A 19,215-nucleotide genomic window follows, 5' to 3' on the forward strand; every position below is an offset into this window, starting at 1 on the left:
CCAACTCCAGATGTTCCGCAGTTCTTCGTTCCCAGTGCGTCTCTTCCAGCTCAGGACTTCCATGATTCCACGAGTCTGGACATCAGGGAGCACTTGGACAACACTCCTGGATTTTGGGGATCTTTGGGGTTGTCCTTTGCAGAACCAACAGGTGACTATATCATCCTTGCAGGTCCCTTCCAGCTCTGGTTAATCCACGATCCGAGAGGTCAGGGACATTGTTCACAACAGCCTTGAACATTGGGGTTTTGTCAGCAGTGGCCGTTTGGGGTTGTCCTGGGTCAGGGATCCTTTTGACAACAGTCTTGAACACTGGGGTTTGTCGCAGTGGCCGTTTGGGGTGGTCCTGCACGGGCCAGGAGCTGCCTCGATGACCCCGGTGGGTCCCTGCCCGCGCTGGATCCTCACGGCCCCCCAGCCCTGTGGCCTGGCCGGGTTCCTGGAGAGCTTTTGGGGGTTTTGGGGGTTCCGGGGCGCGCAGCGGATGCTGCCTGGCCTCGCCTCCAACTTCCTCCATCAAAACCCTCCAACGGCAGCAGCGGGGCCGCGGGCGGGGCCGTGCCAGGGCCATGGCCGAGGGCAGGAGCGGCGGCGCCGGGCTCTTCGCCAGGCAGGTCCAGAAGCACTTCAGCCGTGCCCAGGAGAAGGTACGGAGGTGCCACCCGCCCCCCATCCCAGCTTTGACTGGATGTGTCCTCCTTTCCCACCGCGGTGCTCCCGGGGTGGCCCGAAGGCACCGCTCAGCACCTTTGGGTGCTCCGAGGGTGGGAGTTTGGGGTTTTGGGTCGCTGCCATCGTTGCTCCAAGGCTTTGGAGGATGGCACCTCCCAGAGATCCCCAAGATACTTTGGCTTCTCTAATTGGTGGGGGGTTCTCCACCCAAAGCGCCTTGCAGGGGGTATGGGGGGCTTTGGGTGGTGGCACAGGGTCCCTGGGCTGGCTGGCACCGAGGGGGCCCAGCAGGGCCCAGCGTGGCTGGTGGTCCCAGGAGTGCTGGTGAGACGGGAGCACAGGAAGCGAGGGGGAAGGGCTGCGGAAGCGGCACGAGCGGGGCAATTCTCAGCTGCTTTGGGGACTTTGGGGGGGCCTCTTTCCTTTCCTCAGCCCCTAAAAGTAGCTGTGACTCCCCTTTTGGGGGTGACACAAAGACCCCTTTCAAACCCTCGCCCTCCTGGGTTTCCTGGCTGGGGCTCCATGCTAAATTTGGCTTTCCCACGGCTCAATCATCCCGGGCCAGGCTCTGGCTGCTTCCTGCACGCTGCAAATCTCCCTCCCAGCCGGTCCTGGCCTCTTCCCAGGGGGCCCAGCCTCTTCCTGGACATCCCAAATCTCCCTCTGACCCAGCCCCAGCCTCTTCCTGGACATCCCAAATCTCCCTCTGACCCAGCCCCAGCCTCTTCCTGGACATCCCAAATCTCCCTCTGACCCAGCCCCAGCCTCTTCCTGGACCCCAGAGCTCCCCGCTCCCAGCCCTGGCCCCTTCCTGTGGGGGTCAAGCTGTTTGTGGACACCCTAAAAGTCCCTCCTGCCTGGCCCAGGCTCTTCCTGGGGGGTCCCACCTCTTCCTGGGCACCTCGAATTTCCCCTCATCTGATTTTCCAGAGGGTCACCCTCTTCCTGGGCATCCCAAAACTCCTTCATGCCCGGCCCCAGCCTTTCCCCAGGGGAGCTCAATCTCTTCCTGGACAGCCCAAATCTCCCCACCCAGCTCAGCCTCTCAATTCTCCTTCAGCCTCAGACCCTCCTCATCCTCCTCACGGCATCCCCTGTGCCCCACAGCCAGGGGCTCGGGGTGTTTTGGGGTGCACAGCACCCCAAAGGGGTTTAGGGTGGGAGGTAGATTAGGGTGGGAGGTAGATTAGGGTGGGAGGTAGATTGGCACCCAAAAATTCACTGTTTTTCCTGAAAGAAATAAAAGCACTGAGGGACGCAGTGAAATTTTGCATTTCCACATAAATCCTGCCCCTCCTGATCCTCGGCAGCCCCTCAGAGGGGTTTTGGGGGGCACAGCCCGGTGACCTCGGGGTGTGGCGGGGGTCTCTTGCCCTCTCTCTCCATCACAGGTTTTGCAAAAATTGGGCAAAACCGTGGAAACCAAAGACGAGCAGTTCGAGCAGAGCGCCTACAACTTCCAGCTGCAGCAGGTGACAGGGGACACCGGGGACACGGGGGACACCGGGGACACCCCGACCCACCCCGGGGGTCCCTGTCCCCCCAGCCCCGCGGACAGCCCTGACCCCCGCCTCTGTTTTGCAGAACGAGGGTCACAAACTCTACAAGGAGCTCAAGGGGTTCGTGGGAGCCGTGAGAGGTGCGGAGCCGAGCCCGAACGTCCCAGGGAAAGCCGGAGCGGGCAGGGACTCGGGGTGGGGCCGGGATAATAAATAAGGAATAGCGGAGGAAAGAAATCGGGCTGCAATAAATAGATTATTAATTAAAATCAGTGTTAAATTAAAAGAAAGAATAAATAAAAACAATATTGAGGATAAATAGATCGTAACTACGAATGGATAATAAAGAGAAAATAGCTAATAAAAATACTATGCATAATATATTATATAGATAATATATTATATAGATAATATATTATAGATGAGATATATATTATATATCTTACATATATGACATATGCAATACATATTTTTATATCTCATTATTTATTAAATGCATATGGGATAATAAAGAGATCAAAATGATAGAGAGATAAAAATAATAGAGACATAATGAAGATATAAAAATAATAGATATTAAAATATATTAGAGATAAAATAATAATATAAATACTGTATGTGGGATAATAGATAATAAATATATATGGGAGATATATTATATATAAGATATTAAATAGAAAACCAGATAATACATATGTTATCTATCGGATATATATGTTATATATGGGATAACAGAGACAATAAATAATTTAAAATAACACACCTGGGCTAATAAACAACAATGGACAGCAGTGAATAAATAAATAACGATCAGGAATAAATGATAATGATGATAATTATGATAATGACAGTGATAATGAATAATAATGATAATGATAATGATGATGATGGTGATAATGATGTTGATAATGATAATGATAATGATAATGTTAATCGATGACAATGATGATAATGACAGTGATAATGAATAATAATGATAATGATAATGATGATGATGGTGATAATGATGTTGATAATGATAATGATAATGATAATGATGATAATGATGATAACGATGATGATAATGATGGTGATAATGATAATGATGTTGATAATGATAATGAAGTTGATAATGATGGTGGTAATGATAATGTTAATGATTGATAATGATAATGATGGGGTGTCTGTGCCCCCAGTGATGCACGAGAGCTCCCGCAGAGTGGCCGAGACGCTGCAGGAGATTTACAGCCCCGAGTGGGACGGGCACGAGGAGCTCCGGGCCATCGCCGAGGTGAGCCCCGGATGTCCCCAAGGGTCCCCTCGAAGCCTGGGGGGGTTGGGGGGTCCCGAGGGTCACTGCTGTCGCCGTCCCTGTTCCCCCAGAGCAATGACCTCCTGTGGGATGACTACGAGGCCAAGCTGGTCGACCAAGCCCTGCGGCTCATGGAGAATTACCTGGTTCAGTTCGGGGACTTCAAGGTGCCCCCCTGCGCTGTCGGGCGGGGCTGGGGACAGGGGGAGCACGGGGGGGTCCTGGCTCACCTGTCCCCCCCAGGAGCGCATCGCCAAGCGGGGCCGAAAGCTCGTGGACTACGACAGTGCCCGGCACCACCTGGAGGCTCTGCAGAGCGCCAAGAAAAAGGACGAGGCCAAAATCGCCAAGGTTGGGGCTCCCCGGCAAGGCCCCCGCGTGGGGACAGTCCCCCGGCCGTGGGGACAAAGCCACGACCCCCCCGTCCCTCCCCGCAGGCCGAGGAGGAGTTCAACAAAGCCCAGGCGGTGTTTGAGGACCTGAACAGGGACCTGCGGGAGGAGCTGCCCGTCCTGTACGGCAGGTATGGCCTTGTCACAGGGCTGGGGACATCGCGGGGGCTCGGGGACACGCGGGGGGATGGGGACCCTGCAGGGATTTGGGGACTTCACGGGGCTGGAGGGCACCGTGGGGGTTGTCAGGCTGGGGGTGTCATGGGGCTGGGGGACACCACAAGGGCCTGGGGACATCACAGACCAGGGGGTGGGGGACATTTTGGGGCTAGGGACATCGTGGGGCTCGGGGACACGGGCTGGGCATTGGTGCCATCGGGTGGGTGAGGTCCCCCCATTCAGGGGAGAACTCGCGTGGGTCTCTCCTCAAAGTCCACCCTGGGGACACATCGGGGGTCCTGGGGCCATCAACCACGGGGGCCTGTGACAGTGGGAGGTGGCAGCTCCACGGCATCCAGGGGGTGGCCCTGAGGGGACATTCCCGTTCCGTGCGGGGCCCACGGAGTTGGGGACTCAGCGGGAGGGACGGGTGGGAGGTGGCTGAGCACACCCAGACCCCTCCGGTGTCCCCTGGGTGGGACATCGCGGGGCACCCCCAGACCCCTCCGGTGTCCCCTGGGTGGGACATCGTGGGGCACGCCCAGACCCCTCCCTGTCCCCGCAGCCGCATCGCCTGTTACGTCACCGTTTTCCAGAACATCTCCAACCTCCGCGACGTCTTCTACAAGGAGATGAGCAAGGTGGGGAAGGCACCCCAAAACGTTTCCCCCGCCCCCGGTAGCACCAGGCGTCCCCAGGTGTCCCCAGGTGTCCCCGGGTGTCCCCAGGTGTCCTCAGGTGGCTACACCGGTGCTGCTCCCCGCCCCTCCAGAGTCCTTGCTCTTCATTTCGTTCATTCATTCAGAGCAGCCCGAGGGTGTGCGGGGTGTCCCCAGGTTTTGGGGCCCTGCTGAGCCCCCGGGTGAGGGGGGACACCTGGGGGGCTCCCTGAAGGGTTTCTGTGTCCCTCCTCCCCAGCTCAACCGGGACCTGTACGAGGTGATGAGCAAACTGGAGAAGCAGCACTCGAGCAAGGTGTTCATCATCAAAGGTGTCCCCAGGTAACAGCCGGGGACATGAGGGGACAATTCGCCCCCAGCCCTCCTGAGGCAGGCGGGTGGGCATCTGCCACAGATGGGCTGAAGGTGCCTCTGGGTGGCCCTGGGGAATTATCGGGGTCCTGCTGGATGGGGAAGCTGGGACAGGACACCCCAAGGATGCTTGGGGACACCCCAAGCTGAACCCCTCTGTCCCCCCCAGCAACCGCCGCTCTCTGGTCATCTCCGCGCCCGTGAGCCCCCCGGCCATGTTCCCCTGCCCGGACAAGGCGCCCGCGGTGGACGCGGAGGTGACACCGGGGTCCCCCGGCGGCGACAGCGCTGCCACCGACGCCGCCACCAGCGCGGAGCTGGGGGCTGTTTCCCCCGGGCCCCCCCCGGCCTCGCCCGCCAGCGGGGGCTCCCTGGACACGGCGTCGCTGTCCAGCGAGGAGAACGGGGAGCCCGGCCGCGACAGCGAGCCCCCCGAGGGGGCGACATCGGTGACAGGGTCGGTGTCCAGCGAGGGGACCCCCGAGCCCATCTCCAAGCCCGACTCTCTGTCCCCTGGTTCGGAGCCGTCGGCGACAGCCGCGGAGCCGGGGGGTGACAGCGGGGCGCGGGGAGGGGCCGAGGGCATCGCCACCTCCCTGGCGTCACTGATTTTATCCGAGGCCATTGCCCAGGCCGCTGGCACCTTGTCACCAGCGGCGGGGCGAGCCGCGGACGCGGCGGGGGACAGCGCGGCCACCAGCGCCGAGGCTCGGCCGCCGCCGTCCCCCCCCGCGGCTGTCCCCTGCCGTGTCCTCGGTCCCGCGGCGGCACCGGCGTGTCCCCGGGAGCCGTGCCAGCTCGGCGGTGAGCGGGGACAGCGCGGGGACAGCGGGGACAGCGCGGAGGCGGCGGATGTCGAGCCACAGGTGCGCAAAACTCCGGGGGAAAGTTCTGGGGGGCGCGGGGGTGGGAGCGAGGAACGCGCACAGGGGGATCCCCTGCTGGGGACACCCGGGGGGGTGTGGGGACACGGGGCCGGCCCGGGGGACAAAGCCAGCCCGTGGCACACCGGACCTGCCCCTCCCCGCGGCGCCGGGCCCCGGGAGCGGCCGGTGCCCCCCTGGACCCCCAACCCTGGCGGGTACAACGGGCGGGGGGCTCGGTCCCTTTTGGGTGGGATTCCACGGAATCACGAGGTGCCAGTGTCACCCCCGCGTCTCTCCCAGGGCTGTTCCGAGACACCAGAGCAGGACACGAGCCAGGACCCCTCAGGTGCTGCAGACCCCCCCCAGGATCCCCCCGAGTCCCTCACCACCCTGTGATCCCACAGGGAAATGTGGCGTCTTCCCCAAATTCATTCCCCTGAAAGTATTTCCCAACCCCGTCGGAAATAAAGATGGAAAAGGTAGAAAAATCCCAAATCTCCATCTGGGGTAGAAAGTATTTCCCAGCCCCCATCCCGTCCGAAATAAAGATGGAAAAGGTAGAAAAATCCCAAATCTCCATCTGGGATTGCGGAGGGTCCGGGGGGACCCCACCGGCGGATTTGGGGTGGCTGAGGAGTGTAAGAAGGATAGGTTGGGGGTTGTCATTCTCTCCCCAGCTCCAACACCCGTGATTCGGGAAAAAGGCGTCGAGCCTGTTCCACCAGCTCCGGAAAATGCGCTGTCATGCCAAAAAAAACCCAAACGCCCCAATTTTCCCCTCCCGTGATCCAGAATTCCCCCATTCCCGCACGAAGCCCCATTCCCAATCTCCGGGATGATGGGTTTGGCCCGCAGCCAGCGAGGGGTTAACGGGGGAGGGATCCGGGGGGGTTGATCCTCATTCCGGCCGAACTGGAAAGGTGAGGTAGGAAAAAGGCAACGCCTTCACCTGGGCAACGCCTTCACCTGGAGCCGCACATGGTGCCGGCAGGTAAGAGCTGCAGAGAGGGGCCTGCATCCCGGGGTGCCCCCTCCCCCCGAAATTCCCGGTCCCTGGGGGGCTTTAGGGGTGGCTGCGCAAAATCCCAGGCCCAGGGGTCTGGACACGGCGGCTCCGCAGCCCTGCAGTGAGGGACGGGGGGTGCAGCCGGTCTGGGGTGCAGCCGGAATGTCGGGGCATTTTCCAGCTGGATTTGGGGTGGGAGCGGAGGGAAAGGCCGGATCCTGCCACAGGGAGAGGCTGAAATCAGGAAATCCGGCAGGAAAGCTGAGGGGGAAACAGGGGGAGCAAAGTGCTGCTCCAAGGGGATCATCCCAAGGTGACGGAGAAGAAACGAGGGCGAGCAGCAAATGCCGCCCTCCAGCCGCTGGGGAGGGAAGTGGGGGCTGTAAAGGGGCTGCCGAGCACCCCCAAAAGAAGCCTGGGGGGATGGTTTGGTGATCCCATCCTCCATTCACCGGGAATGGGAAGGGAGGGGCTGTGAAGGTGCTGCCAAGCACCCCTAAAACATCTGTAGGGACGGTTTGCTCCTCCCGTCCTCCGGGCACCGGGAATGGGCACGGGAATGGGGGTGGGGGGCTGTAAAGGGGCTGCTGAGCACCCCCAAAAGAAGCCTGGGGGGATGGTTTGATGATCCCATCCTCCATTCACCGGGAAAAGGAATGGAGGGGCTGTAAAGGCACCGCCAAGCACCCCTAAAAATCGCTGTGGGGTTCCTTTCTCCTCCCGTCCTCCGGGAACGGGAATGGGGATTGGGGATGGGGAGGGGGGGCTGCATCCGCGGTGCTCCTGGAAGGGGGTTTTGGGATCAGAGCAGCCGAGCGGGGCAGGGCTTCCCTCGGGAGCGGCTCTGGAGCCGCTCGGCCGGAGCGCAGGAATGAGGAAGATGAGGGTTTTCCCCCGCCCTGCTTTGAAAACACGTGGAGATGCATGGGGATGCAGCGGGCTGGGAATGATTCACCGGGTGCCGCTGCCAGCCCCCTCTTCCGCTGGATCCCGGCCTGGCACCGCCACAAACCCCGGGGGTTTCCGCGGCGGGAGGCACCGGAGCCTTCCCGCAGGGCTCGGGTGATTCCTTCCCACGATGCCAAGGCGGGAGCAGCGAGGGGATGCAGGGGAGCATCCCTGCCCCGGAGAGAGCAGGGGGAGCTGCACTCCCCCCGCCAGGCGTGGTTTGATGGAAACCAAACCCTTCCCTCAGATAAACTCGGGTTAGAGCTTTGGGGAGCCCCGGCATTGCAATTCTCGGGCGCTGTGGGTCCCAGGATTGCATTTTTGGGAGTTTGGTTTGAGCTCCTCACTGGCAGTGCCAGACTCTTCCCAAGGAACCCTTCCCAAGGCTCGGACCAGCCCATTCCACCCAGCGGCGCCTTTTCCTCTTCTTCCCCTAAACCCCGGGTACTTTTGGGGAATTTAATCCCAGTTTTGGCTCAGAAGCCACCCGGGAGCAGCAGCTGCTCCGTGGGAAGGCCGTGGTTGGCTTTGGGAAAGGCCCAGAGGGCGCTGCCAGGGGAGGTCACAGCAAAGCCGGGTTTAATGAAGGGCTGGGCGAAAGCAAAACCGGATTTAAGGCAAAACTGGACTGAAAACAAAACTGTTGAAAGCAAAGCTTGGTTTAATTCAAAGCTGGGTTTAAAGCAAAACCGAGTTTAAAACAAAGCTGGGATTAAAGCAACTCTGGATGTAATGCAAATCTGTGTTTAAAGCAAAGTCGTGTCTGAAGCAAACTCGGTTTAAAGGAAAGGTGGTTTTAAGGCAAAATCAGGTTTAATTCAAAGCTGGGTTTAATGAAAAGCTGGACTTAGAGTGAAGTTGGGTTTAAAGCAAAATGAGCTTAAAGCAAAACTAAGTTTAAAGAAAAACTGGGTTCAACCTAGAACTGAACAAAAGTAAAATTAGGCTTAAAGCAAAATTGTGCTGGCAATAAAATCGGGTTTAAAGCAAAGCTGGGTTTAAGGCAAAATCGGGTTTAAACAAAGTTGGGATTAAAGCAGAGCTTGGTTTCAAGCAAAGCTGGGTTTAAAACAAAACAAAGTTTAAAGTAAAACAAGCTTGAAACAAAACAAGGTTTCACGCAGGACTAGTTTTAAAGCAGAACTGGTCTTACAGCACAACCAGGTTTGAAGTACAACCGGGTTCAAAGCAGAGCTGATCTTAAGTAAAACTGAGTTTAACGAGCGGGTGGCTGCTGCCAGCCCGAGCCGGGCACTGCCTGCTCGGGGTCCCTGCTCCTCCTGTCACTGCCCCAACTCCCGGAGCCCCCAGCCCCAATTCCCACCTCCCCCAGCCCCAATTCCCGGCGCCCCCCCAGCACCAATTCCCACCTCCCCCAGCCCCAATTCCCGGCGCCCCCCCAGCTCCCAAATTCCCACCTCCCCCAGCGCCAATTCTCGACGCCCCCAGCCCCAATTCCCACCTCCCCCAGCCCCAATTCCCAGGGCTCCCCTCAGCTCTAATTCCCACCTCCCCCAGCCCTAATTCCCACCTCTCCCAGCCCCAATTCCCGGGGCTCCCCCAGCCCCATTTCCCGGTTCCCTCTGCCCCAATTCCCGGCGCCCCCAGCCCCAATTCCCGCTCGCGGCCCGGCCGTGGCCCCGCCCCGCTCCTGCCCCGCTCCCGCCGCTCGATTTCCTCTTTTTTTTTTAAAAAACCCCAAACAAATGGGATTCGATTCGCTCCGAGCGCGCTGAGTCACGGAACCCCCGCGCCCGGAGCCACCGCCGGGACACTCTGGGGGGCCCGGGGGTCCCCATCGGGCACAGCCGAGGTGGGTCGGACAATTGCACGTCCCGGCTGCGACGCCGAGCTCCGGCCCCGCGTTTGGGGCATTTTCAAGGACTTTCGGGCACTTTGAAGCTCTCAAAATCTGGGAGCGATTCCAGTCAGGGGCTGGTTCTTCCCTGCCCCGGCTCCGACCCCCGCCCCAGTAACACCAGCGCGTTACTGGTGCTGCACCACCCCCCTGGCGCGGGGCTTTCGGGGCGGTTTGGGGGAAATCGCCACTTTGATCCCTATTTTCGGCAGCTCCGAAGGAACCCGGAGCCTCACCTGGAAGGAGCCACTGCAAGGAGGGGTTTCACCCCCACCTGAGCACAGCTGACGGGGCACTGAGTGGGAATTCACCGCTTTTATCGCTATTTTCGGCAGCTCCGAAGGAACACGGAGCCTCACCTGGAAGGAGCCACTGCAAGGAGGGGTTTCACCCCCACCTGAGCACAGCTGACGGGGCACTGAGTGGGAATTCACCGCTTTTATCGCTGTTTTTGGCAGCTCTGAAGGACCCCAACCCTTCCCCCGGCAGGAGCCGATGCGATGGAGGGAGAGCAGCCCCACCTGAGCTCAGGTGAGCACCGGGAGCCGCTTCTCTGGCCTCTCCCCGCCTTCCCCAGGCCCTCCCTCACCCCCTGTCTCCCTGTCCCGAGGAAGACCTGACCACGCCGTTCCTGAGGAAGGCTCCCACGCCGCCCGGCCGTGAGGACGCCGACACGGCGGTGATCGCAGGTGAGGCCGCGGCCCCCGGCCGGCCCCGGGCCGCTGCGGGCGCTCGGGCTCAGCCTGTGCTTGCCCGCAGTGGTGATCACCCTGGTGTTCCTGACGCTGCTGACCGTGCTGCTGGTCATCGGGATTTACCTGTACCGGAACCAGGGCTCCTACCGCACCTACGAGCAGCCGGAGCCGGACGCGGCCCCGCGGGAGGAGCCTTCGGCCAAGGACAAGGAGGAATATTTTATCTAAGGACGCGCCCGGCATCCGCGCAGGTCCCGGAATTACCTGGAGCTGGGGGGGTCGACGTGAATTTTCAGGAGTTAGGATGCTACCTGAATTCCCTGGTGTCGGGGATCTGAAATTTCCTGGAGCTGGGGATGCGCTGAAATATCCCCGAGCTGAGGATCTGCTGGAATTTCTTGGAGGTGGGGGATCTTCCTGAGTGGGAATGTGCCTAAACGCCCTGGAGCTGGGGCTCTGCCTGCACTTCCTGGCTTTGGGGTTCTGCCTAAATTCCTTGGATTCGGGGATCCACCTCAATTGGAAACCTGCCTAAATTCCCTGGGGTCGAGGTTCTGCCTAAATCTCCTGGCGCTGGGATCTGCCTGAATCCCCTGGAGCTTCTGATCTCCCTAAATTCCCTGGAGCTGGGGTTCTGCCTAAAGCCGAGGATCTACAGGCTGGTTTTGTTTGGTTTATTTTGATTTTTTTTCCTTAATTTATGAAGCCAACCATGGAAGGTTTATGTGGGTGCCCGAGGGTAGGAAAAACCCCAAATACCCCCCAAAAAATAGTAAGAGGAAGTTCTCAATGCAGCAGGAAAAAGGAAAGAAGTGAGGAAACCCCAGCTGGCAGCAGCCAAAGGGGTTCTCAGAGGCCCAACAGAAATTTGTTACTTCATTTAAATTTTCAAAATAATCTTTATTTTTGGTTTTTAGTATAAAAACTCCACAAGTTCAGTGCAGCACAGAGAGTCCGAGAGCTGAGCTCGGGAGCAGTCAGGGATGGCCACACACACACAGAACACAGATTCAGATTAAAATGAAATATTAAGATAAAATAAGAGTCGAATCTGAGCTCTTTCTTCATCAAGTAACAACCAAAAGGGAGAAAACCACCCGACTGAGGATCCCTGAAGTGCTCCTCCCAATCTTGTGGAGGTTTGGTTATCAATGCAGGCGTGAGTCACTGATAAACACATCGATAAACCCACTCAGGAACTTCCCATTCATAAATACCCGCCTACAAACATCCCATTGATAAAACCCCACGGACAAACATCCCATTGATAAAACCCCACGGACAAACATCCCATTGATAAAACTCCTCCACAAACCCACCAATCAACACCTCATTGATCAACCCACCGATAATCCCCATCCCAAAGAGGAAACCCAAGGGATTTGGGCGCTCCCTGACAATCCCCACCCCCGGGACAGACGGAAACAGCCTCTCGGATTTAAGGAATTTGGGTGCGAAAACACCAGGTTCGAGTTAAAACCAAGCGTTTGCTAATTAAGCATCAATTAAACCTGGCTCTAGCTGGAATGGGAGGATCCCCCGGGAGCTGCAGCACGGCCCTGGCACCGCTCATGGCTTTGAGTAGAGCTGAAGTGCAAACCACCCAAAATTACTGGGAGTGGGCTAAAAACATCCCAGGCCAGAGGTGCCTGGAGGAGAAAGGTGGGAGAGGGCGAGGGGGCCCCTCGAGTGAGGCCACGAAGGGCTCAGGTGTCCCTGCCACTGCTGGACAGGAGATTTTTGCCTCTGGGGAGGAGATTTTTGCTTCTGGAGAGGAGGATTTTTTGCCTCTGACAAGAAGATTTTGCCTCTGAGGAGGAGATTTTTGCCTCTGGGGAGGAGATTTTTGCTTCTGGAGAGGGAATTTTGCCTCTGGGGAGGATATTTTTGCTTCTGGGAAGGAAATGTCTCTGAGGAGGAGATTTTGCCTCTGGAGAGGACATTTTTGCTTCTGGGAAGGAGATTTTTGCTTCTGGGGAGGAAATGTTGCCTCTGAAGAGATTTTGCCTCTAGAGAGGAGATTTTGTCCGTTTCCTACCCAAAATCCACCTTTCCCAAAAAGAAGAGAAACCCGGATGGCTCCAGCAGAGGGATGAGGGTGATGGGAGGGGAAACCCCTCCCCAGGGCGTAATTAGGCCATTAATTAATTAGAGCTGCGTGTAAATGAGGACGGGGCGGGGCTGAGCTCAGCCCTATTTGTGAATGAGCCCCCCGGGACCCCCCAGCTGCCCACACCCCTCCCGTCACCCACCCGTGTCACCCGTGGGTGGGGGTCCCTCCCCGGGCGGGTCCCTGGGGGGGGCGCTGAGGGGTGGGGGACCCCCAGACCCGGCCCCCCTCACCAGAGGCTGAAGGCCCCCCCCAGGAAGCCCCCCTTGCGTGGGGGCAGCAGGACGGCGGCTCCGGGCGGGACGGGCACCGGGGGGGCAGCCGGGGGGCACCCGGGGGGCGGCGGCTGCAAGGCAAAACAGGGACAGCGCTGTCACACAGGGGAGGGGACACTGCCACACAGGGGAGGGGACACTGCCACACAGGGGACAGCACTGTCACACAGGGGAGGGGACACTGCCACACAGGGGACAGGAACTGTCACAGGGGACAGCACTGCCACAACAGGGACAGCACTGTCACACAGGGGAGGGGACACTGCCACACAGGGGACAGGAACTGTGGGACACTGTCACCAGAGGGGACAGCACTGTCACACAGGGGACAGCACTGTGACACAGGGGGGACAGCACTGTCACACAGGGGAGGGGACACTGCCACACAGGGGACAGGAACTGTCACACAGGGGACAGGACACTGTCACCAGAGGGGACAGCACTGTCACACAGGGGATGGGACACTGCCACAACAGGGGACAGGTCACTGTCACAACATGGGGCAGGTCATTGTCACAGTGCCACCCGTTCCAGGTCACTGTCACAACAGGGGACAGCCGAGGCTGGTGTCATGCCCAGGGTGGGCTGTGGGGACACAGCAATGTCCCCAAGCCCTGCTGAGGGATGGCGGCCAGGGTGGGACACAGCAATGTCCTCAGCCCTGAGCCACCTCTGAGGCACCTGGGCCGGGGTGGGGACAGCTGTGTCACCTGTGCTGCCACCTGGGGGCACATTGTCACCTGTCCCCAAGCTACAGGAGGGAACTCCAGGGGAGCAGGAACCTCTCAGGCTCCAGGAGAGGGGAGCCCAGGGGCCCAGGTGAGCAGGAGCCTCCCCCAGCTCCCAGTGCCAGGCCCAGGTGTGGGCACAGGTGAGGTCAGGGGGCCAAGGCCCCCCTTGCCCTGCTCCCCCAGGCCACGCCCAGCCCGGCTGTGACCCAGGGCCACCTGTGATCCCAAATCCCAGCTGGAAGTGCCCAAACCAGGTGGGATGGGGCTGGGACTCACCGGGGCCAGGGCCAGGTGATCTTCTGGTCCCTCCCCACCCAAATCCCCCAGGCCTGGGCATCCACCTGCACTCCCTGGCATGCTGCCAGTGCCACCTGTCCCAAACCCTCCCACCTGTCCCAAACCCCACAGATCCACCTGGTATCACTGGGATGCTGCCAGTGTCACCTGTGACAAACCCTCCCACCCGTCCCAAACCTTCTCACCTGTCCCAAACCCCTGCAGTCCCCGGGATGTTGCCAGTGCCCCCTGTCCCCTCACCTGTCCCAAACCCCACAGATCCACCTGGTATCACCTGGATGGTGCCAGTGCCACCTGTCCCAAACCCTCCCACCTGTCCCAAACCCCTGCAGTCCCCGGGATGTTGCCAGTGCCCCCTGTCCCAAACCCTCCCACCTGTCCCAAACCTTCTCACCTGTCCCAAACCCTACAGATCCACCTGCACCCACCGGGATGATGCCAGTGCCACCTGTCCCAAACCCCTGCAGTCCCCAGAATGTTGGCAGTGCCCCATGTCCCAAACCCTCCCACCCAAATCCCCAAACCACACAGATCCACCTGGTATCACCAGGATGATGCCAGTGTCACCTGTGACAAACCCTCCCACCCGTCCCAAACCTTCTCACCTGTCCCAAACCCCTGCAGTCCCCGGGATGTTGGCAGTGCCCCATGTCCCAAACCTTCCCACCCAGATCCCACAGATCCACCTGATATCACAAGGAGGATGCCAGTGCCCCCTGTCCCAAACCCTCCCCCCTGTCCCAAGCCCTCCCCCTGCCCCATCCCACAGACCCCCTGCACTCACCGGGACGCTGGCAGTGCCCCCCGTGCCCAGCCTGTCGAAGCCCCCCTCGAGCAGCAGGGTGGATCCAGGGGGGAGCACCTGGCCCAGGGGCAGATAGGCCACGGGGGAGCCCAGAGCCGCCGGGGGCAGCGGCGGCGCCAGGGGCACGTACAGGGACGGCCCCGGGTACGGCGGGGACACGGCGGGGACGCCAGCAGCGCCCAGCGGCACCACGCTCAGGCGGTAGAGCTGCAAACACAGCCAGGTGAGACAGGTCAGCCAGGTGAGCCAGGTGAGACAGGTCAGACAGGTCAGTCAGGTGAGCCAGGTCAGACAGGTGAGACAGGTGAGACAGGTCAGTCAGGTGAGCCAGGTGAGACAGGTGAGACAGGTGAGCCAGGTCAGCCGGGTCAGCCAGGTGAGACAGGTGAGACAGGTGAGACAGGTGAGATATGTCAGCCGGGTCAGCCAGGTGAGCCAGGGGAGCCAGGTGAGCCAGGTGAGCCAGGTGAGCCAGGTGAGCCAGGTGAGACAGGTCAGCCGGGTGAGACAGGTGAGCCAGGTGAGACAGGAGAGACAGGTGAGCCAGGTGAGCCAGGTCAGTCAGGTCAGACAGGTGAGCCAGTGCCACCCCCACCCAGCACTCAGGCACTGTCACCTGCCTCAGGGAGCTGGGGGTCACCTGGGCTCACCCCCAGGCTTTACTGGGGTCACCTGGGCCAGGGAAGGAGGGTCCCTGCCATGGGGAGCTCTGGGGGTCCCCTGGGCTGTGGGCAGGAGGGGTGCCAGGGTGAGGGTGCCAGGGTGAGGGTGCCAGGGTGAGGGTGCCAGGGTGAGGGTGCCAGGGTGAGGGTGCCAGGGTGGAGGTGCCAGGGTCAAGGTGCCAGGGCGAAGGGGTCAGGGGGAGGGGGCCAGGGTGAAGGGTGAAGGTGCCAGGGAGAAGGTGCCAGGGTGAGGGTGCCAGGGTGAGGGTGCCAGGGTGAGGGTGCCAGGGTGAAGGTGTCAGGGTGAGGGTGCCAGGGTGAAGGTGCCAGGGTCAAGGTGCCAGGGTGAAGGTGTCAGGGTGAGGGTGCCAGGGTGAAGGTGCCAGGGTGAGGGTGCCAGGGTGAGGTGCCAGGGTGAGGGTGCCAGGGTGAGGTGCCAGGGTGAGTGTGTCAGGGTGAGGGTGCCGGGGTCAGGCGTGTCCCAGCTGTCCCACCTACCTCGGGGTACGCCGCTGCAGGGTCCAGGTAGGGCGGCGGCTGCGGCAGGGGCAGAGCCTGGGGGTACCCGGGGGGGGCCGGGCCCGGGAGCAAGGGCTGGCCAGGGAGAAGGTGCCAGGGTGAGGGTGCCAGGGTGAGGGTGCCAGGGTGAAGGTGTCAGGGTGAGGGTGCCAGGGTGAAGGTGCCAGGGGGAGGGTGCCAGGGTGAGGTGCCAGGGTGAGGGTGCCAGGGTGAGGTGCCAGGGTGAGTGTGTCAGGGTGAGGGTGCCGGGGTCAGGCGTGTCCCAGCTGTCCCACCTACCTCGGGGTACGCCGCTGCAGGGTCCAGGTAGGGCGGCGGCTGCGGCAGGGGCAGAGCCTGGGGGTACCCGGGGGGGGCCGGGCCCGGGAGCAAGGGCTGGCCTGGGAACGGCCCTGGGGACAGGAACGGGTCAGGAGAGCCGCGACAGGGCTGGGTTTGGGGCTGCCGGGAAAAGGCATCGCCCCCTGCCCTGTGCCCCCCACCCCGGGCATCAGCCAGCACTGCCCATGCCTCCCTGCCCCCCCGGCAGCTCCCCCAGGGCCCCCACGGCATCAGCCCGGCCTCGGTGTTATAAAGAATATAAGAATTTAATATAAAATGGAGTTCAAATAAAAATAAAAATAAAATTTATAATATAAATTATAAATTGCATTATATTATTTATATATTTATATATGCATTTTATTTATATTAATTTTATATATTAATATTTTATAAATAATTATATATAAAATATATTTTTGCGTATAGATATATTAATATTTATGTGTATATTTAAAATACATATATATAAATATATATTTTTATGTATTTTAAATTATACATTTAAAGTAATTATATTTGAAATTTATACATTTTATATATTACAAATGTATATTTTATTTATTTATTTATTATTTATGTTATATTTTTATATATTTACATTTCTATTTACTAAAAATTATATTATACCATTTATATTATAAATAATATAAATTACAGAGATAATCCCTGTATCTCTGTATCATTAAAGATTCCACTGAGGTTGTAAAATTCCCGTTTTTGAAAGTCCAAAATTCCCATTTTTTAATGTCCAAAATTCCCGGTTTTAAAGTCCAAAATTCCCATTTTTAAAGTCCAAAATTCCCGTTTTTGAAAGACCAAAATTCCCATTTTTTAAAGTCCAAAATTCCCGGTTTTAAAGCCCAAAATTCCCATTTTTAAAGTCCAAAATTCTCGTTTTTGAAAGTCCAAAATTCCCATTTTTAAAGTCCAAAATTCCCATTTTTTAAAGTCCAAAATTCCCGGTTTTAATGCCCAAAATTCCCATTTTTAAGGTCCAAAATTCCCATTTTTAAAGCCCAAAATTCCCGTTTTTAAAGCCCAAAATTCCCATTTTTAAGGTCCAAAATTCCATTTTCGGGGTGTTTTCCCGCTCCCTCTGCCCTCATCTCGGTCCCACTTTCAGGGCTCCATTTTCTCCCTTTCCTGCCCATCTCCATCCCGCTCATGAATAATGCAGTGGCTGCGGCATGAATATGCAAATGAGGCTGCTGCCAGCGGGATGTGCTCATGAATAATTCATGAGGGGGGATGTTCCTCACCTCCAGACCGCCAGAAATGGGGAAAAAACCGGATTTACCGAGCCGGGGGGCGCGGAGCTGCCTTAGACCCGGCCTAGGGACCCCAAACCCGGCCTAGGGACTCCAGACCCAGCCTAGGGACCCCAAACCCTGATTAGGGATCCCTTAGACCCGGCCTAGGGACCCCAAACCCGGCCTAGGGACCCCAGACCCAGCCTTGGGACCCCAAACCCCGCCTAGGGACTCCAGACCCGGCCTAGGGACCCCAAACCTTGATTAGGGATCCCTTAGACCCAGCTTAAGGACCCCAGCCCCCACTTGGGGACCCCAGACCCCACTTAGGGACCCCAGATCCTGATTAGGGACCCCCAGACCCAGCCTAGGAACTCACAGATCCATTTAGAAACCCCCAGACCCATTTAGGGACCCCAGACCCATTTAGGGACCCCAGACCCATTTCGGGACGCCCCTCCGTCCATCCCCCGCGCCCCCCGCGCCCCCCAGCTGAGCCTTTGTTAATTAAAGTCCGCCCCCCCACGCGAGCTGTTTTCCTTTCCCCGTATGCAAACGATTCGCTCTATGCAAATGCATGCAAATGAGCCCGGGATTTAACTAGCTGGAGGTATTTAACGATTCCTATTAAATATTCATAATCACGGCAGCGCGTATGCAAATGAAGCCGGCAGAACCGGGCCGCGGCCGCCAATAACAGGTGCACCTGGGCTAATTAGAATATTAATGAATATTAATGATATTAATGAGCAGGGGTCGGGCTGGCGGCGGGGTCATTAATATGCGGTCCTGTGCCCCCCTTCCCCCATCCCTTGTCCTCTTTGTCCCCTCTCGTCTGGGGGGGTCCTGGGGCTTGGGGGGGCCGGGGTTGGGGGGTCCAGGATTGGGGATTCAGGGTTTGGGGGGTCCCCTGGATTGGGGATTCGGGGTTTGGGGGGTCCCGGTACTCAGGATCTGGGATTTGGGGGGTCCTGGCATCCTGGGTCTGGGGTTTGGGGGGTCCTGGATTTGGGATTTGCGGTTTTGGGGGGTCCTGGATTGGGGATTCAGGGTTTGGGGGATCCTGGATTGAGGATTTGAGGTTTGGGGAGTCCTGGCACCCTGGGTCTGGGATTTTGGGGGGTCCTGGATTGAGGATCCGGGGTTTGGGGGGTCCTGGGGTTTTGGGGGGTCCTGGCACTCCAGGGTCTGGGGTTTTGAGGGGGCTGGAATTGGCATTCTGGGGTTTTGGGGGGTCCTGCATTGGGGAATCCGGGGGTTTGGGGGTCCTGGATTGGGGATTTGGGGTTTGGGGGGTCCTGGCACTTCGGAGTCTGGGTTTGGGAGATGCTGGATTGAGGATTCGGGGTTTGGGCGATCCTGGATTTGGGATCCGGGCTTTGGGGGGTCCTGGCCCTTCAGAGTCTGGGGTTTGGGAAATCCTGGATTGAGGATTCGGGGTTTGGGGGGTCTGGCACTTCGGGGTCTGGGGTTTAGGGGGTCCTGGATTGGGCATGCAGGGTTTAGGGGGTCATGGCACCCTGGGTCTGGGGTTTTGGGGCGTCCTGGATTGAGGATCTGGGATTTGGGGCGTCCTGGATTGGGGATTCGGGGTTTGGGGGGTCCTGGCACTCTGGGTCTGGGGGTTTGGGGGTTTCTGGGCTGGGAACCTCTGGTTTGGGGGTCTTGGGGCTGGAGGCGGTTCTGGTGCTGGGGAGGGTCTCTGGTTTTGGGGTTCCAGGGCTGAGGAGGCCTCTGCAGCTCGGGGGTCTCTGGTTTTGGGGTTTCTGGTTCTGGGGGTGTCCCTGGTGCTTTGGCCCCGGGGGGCTCTGGGGTGTCCCGGGGG

The 19,215-nt window shown here is 58.6% G+C and overlaps 2 protein-coding genes across 6 annotated transcripts; one reads left to right on the forward strand and one right to left on the reverse strand.

Moving 5' to 3' along the window:
* Positions 1–516: 516 nt before the first annotated feature.
* BIN2 (bridging integrator 2) lies at positions 517–10,411 on the forward strand. Of its 5 annotated transcripts, none has more exons than XR_005628197.1 (12): positions 517–647; positions 2,064–2,144; positions 2,257–2,311; positions 3,347–3,441; positions 3,534–3,629; positions 3,706–3,813; positions 3,900–3,985; positions 4,579–4,654; positions 4,932–5,014; positions 5,214–5,910; positions 10,181–10,253; positions 10,337–10,411. XR_005628197.1 is itself a non-coding variant. In XM_039715567.1 (12 exons), exons 1-11 carry the CDS (start codon positions 570–572, stop codon positions 6,304–6,306), a joined length of 1,551 nt encoding a protein of 516 aa, XP_039571501.1. In that variant the 5' UTR covers positions 517–569; the 3' UTR covers positions 6,307–6,347; positions 6,420–9,106. The 5 variants fall into 5 exon arrangements, 4 of the variants coding, with proteins under 4 accessions (XP_039571501.1, XP_039571503.1, XP_039571502.1 ...); XM_039715567.1 differs by lacking the exons at positions 10,181–10,253; positions 10,337–10,411 and adding exons at positions 6,211–6,347; positions 6,420–9,106; XM_039715569.1 differs by lacking the exon at positions 10,337–10,411 and having other exon boundaries at positions 10,058–10,193.
* Positions 10,412–11,292: 881 nt separating this feature from the next.
* Positions 11,293–18,368, reverse strand: DAZAP2 (DAZ associated protein 2). The gene is made up of 6 exons (XM_039715563.1): positions 18,338–18,368; positions 16,096–16,208; positions 15,796–15,909; positions 14,615–14,842; positions 12,761–12,873; positions 11,293–11,584 (listed from the first exon to the last, which is right to left on the reverse strand). The coding sequence occupies exons 1-6, from the start codon at positions 18,366–18,368 to the stop codon at positions 11,566–11,568; spliced, it is 618 nt and encodes a 205-aa protein (XP_039571497.1). The 3' UTR covers positions 11,293–11,565.
* Between the last annotated feature and the right edge of the window lie 847 nt (positions 18,369–19,215).

The sequence above is a fragment of the Passer montanus genome, unplaced genomic scaffold (assembly GCF_014805655.1).
Source record: "Passer montanus isolate IOZ18808 unplaced genomic scaffold, ASM1480565v1 scaffold339, whole genome shotgun sequence".
Classification (NCBI taxonomy): Eukaryota; Metazoa; Chordata; class Aves; order Passeriformes; family Passeridae; genus Passer; species Passer montanus.

Coding starts and splice junctions, on each gene's coding strand:
- BIN2 (XM_039715567.1), top strand. CDS start 570: ATGGCCGAGGGCAGGAGCGGCGGCGCCGGGCTCTTCGCCAGGCAGGTC. Junction 3,442..3,533: donor AGCTCCGGGCCATCGCCGAG/GTGAGCCCCGGA, acceptor CTGTTCCCCCAG/AGCAATGACCTCCTGTGGGA. Junction 3,814..3,899: donor ACGAGGCCAAAATCGCCAAG/GTTGGGGCTCCC, acceptor CCCTCCCCGCAG/GCCGAGGAGGAGTTCAACAA.
- DAZAP2 (XM_039715563.1), bottom strand. CDS start 18,368: ATGCCAGGACCCCCCAAATCCCAGATCCTGA. Junction 16,209..18,337: donor CCCCAAATCCCAGATCCTGA/GTACCGGGACCC, acceptor TCCTGTCCCCAG/GGCCGTTCCCAGGCCAGCCC. Junction 15,910..16,095: donor CTGCAGCGGCGTACCCCGAG/GTAGGTGGGACA, acceptor CCCTCACCCTGG/CACCTTCTCCCTGGCCAGCC.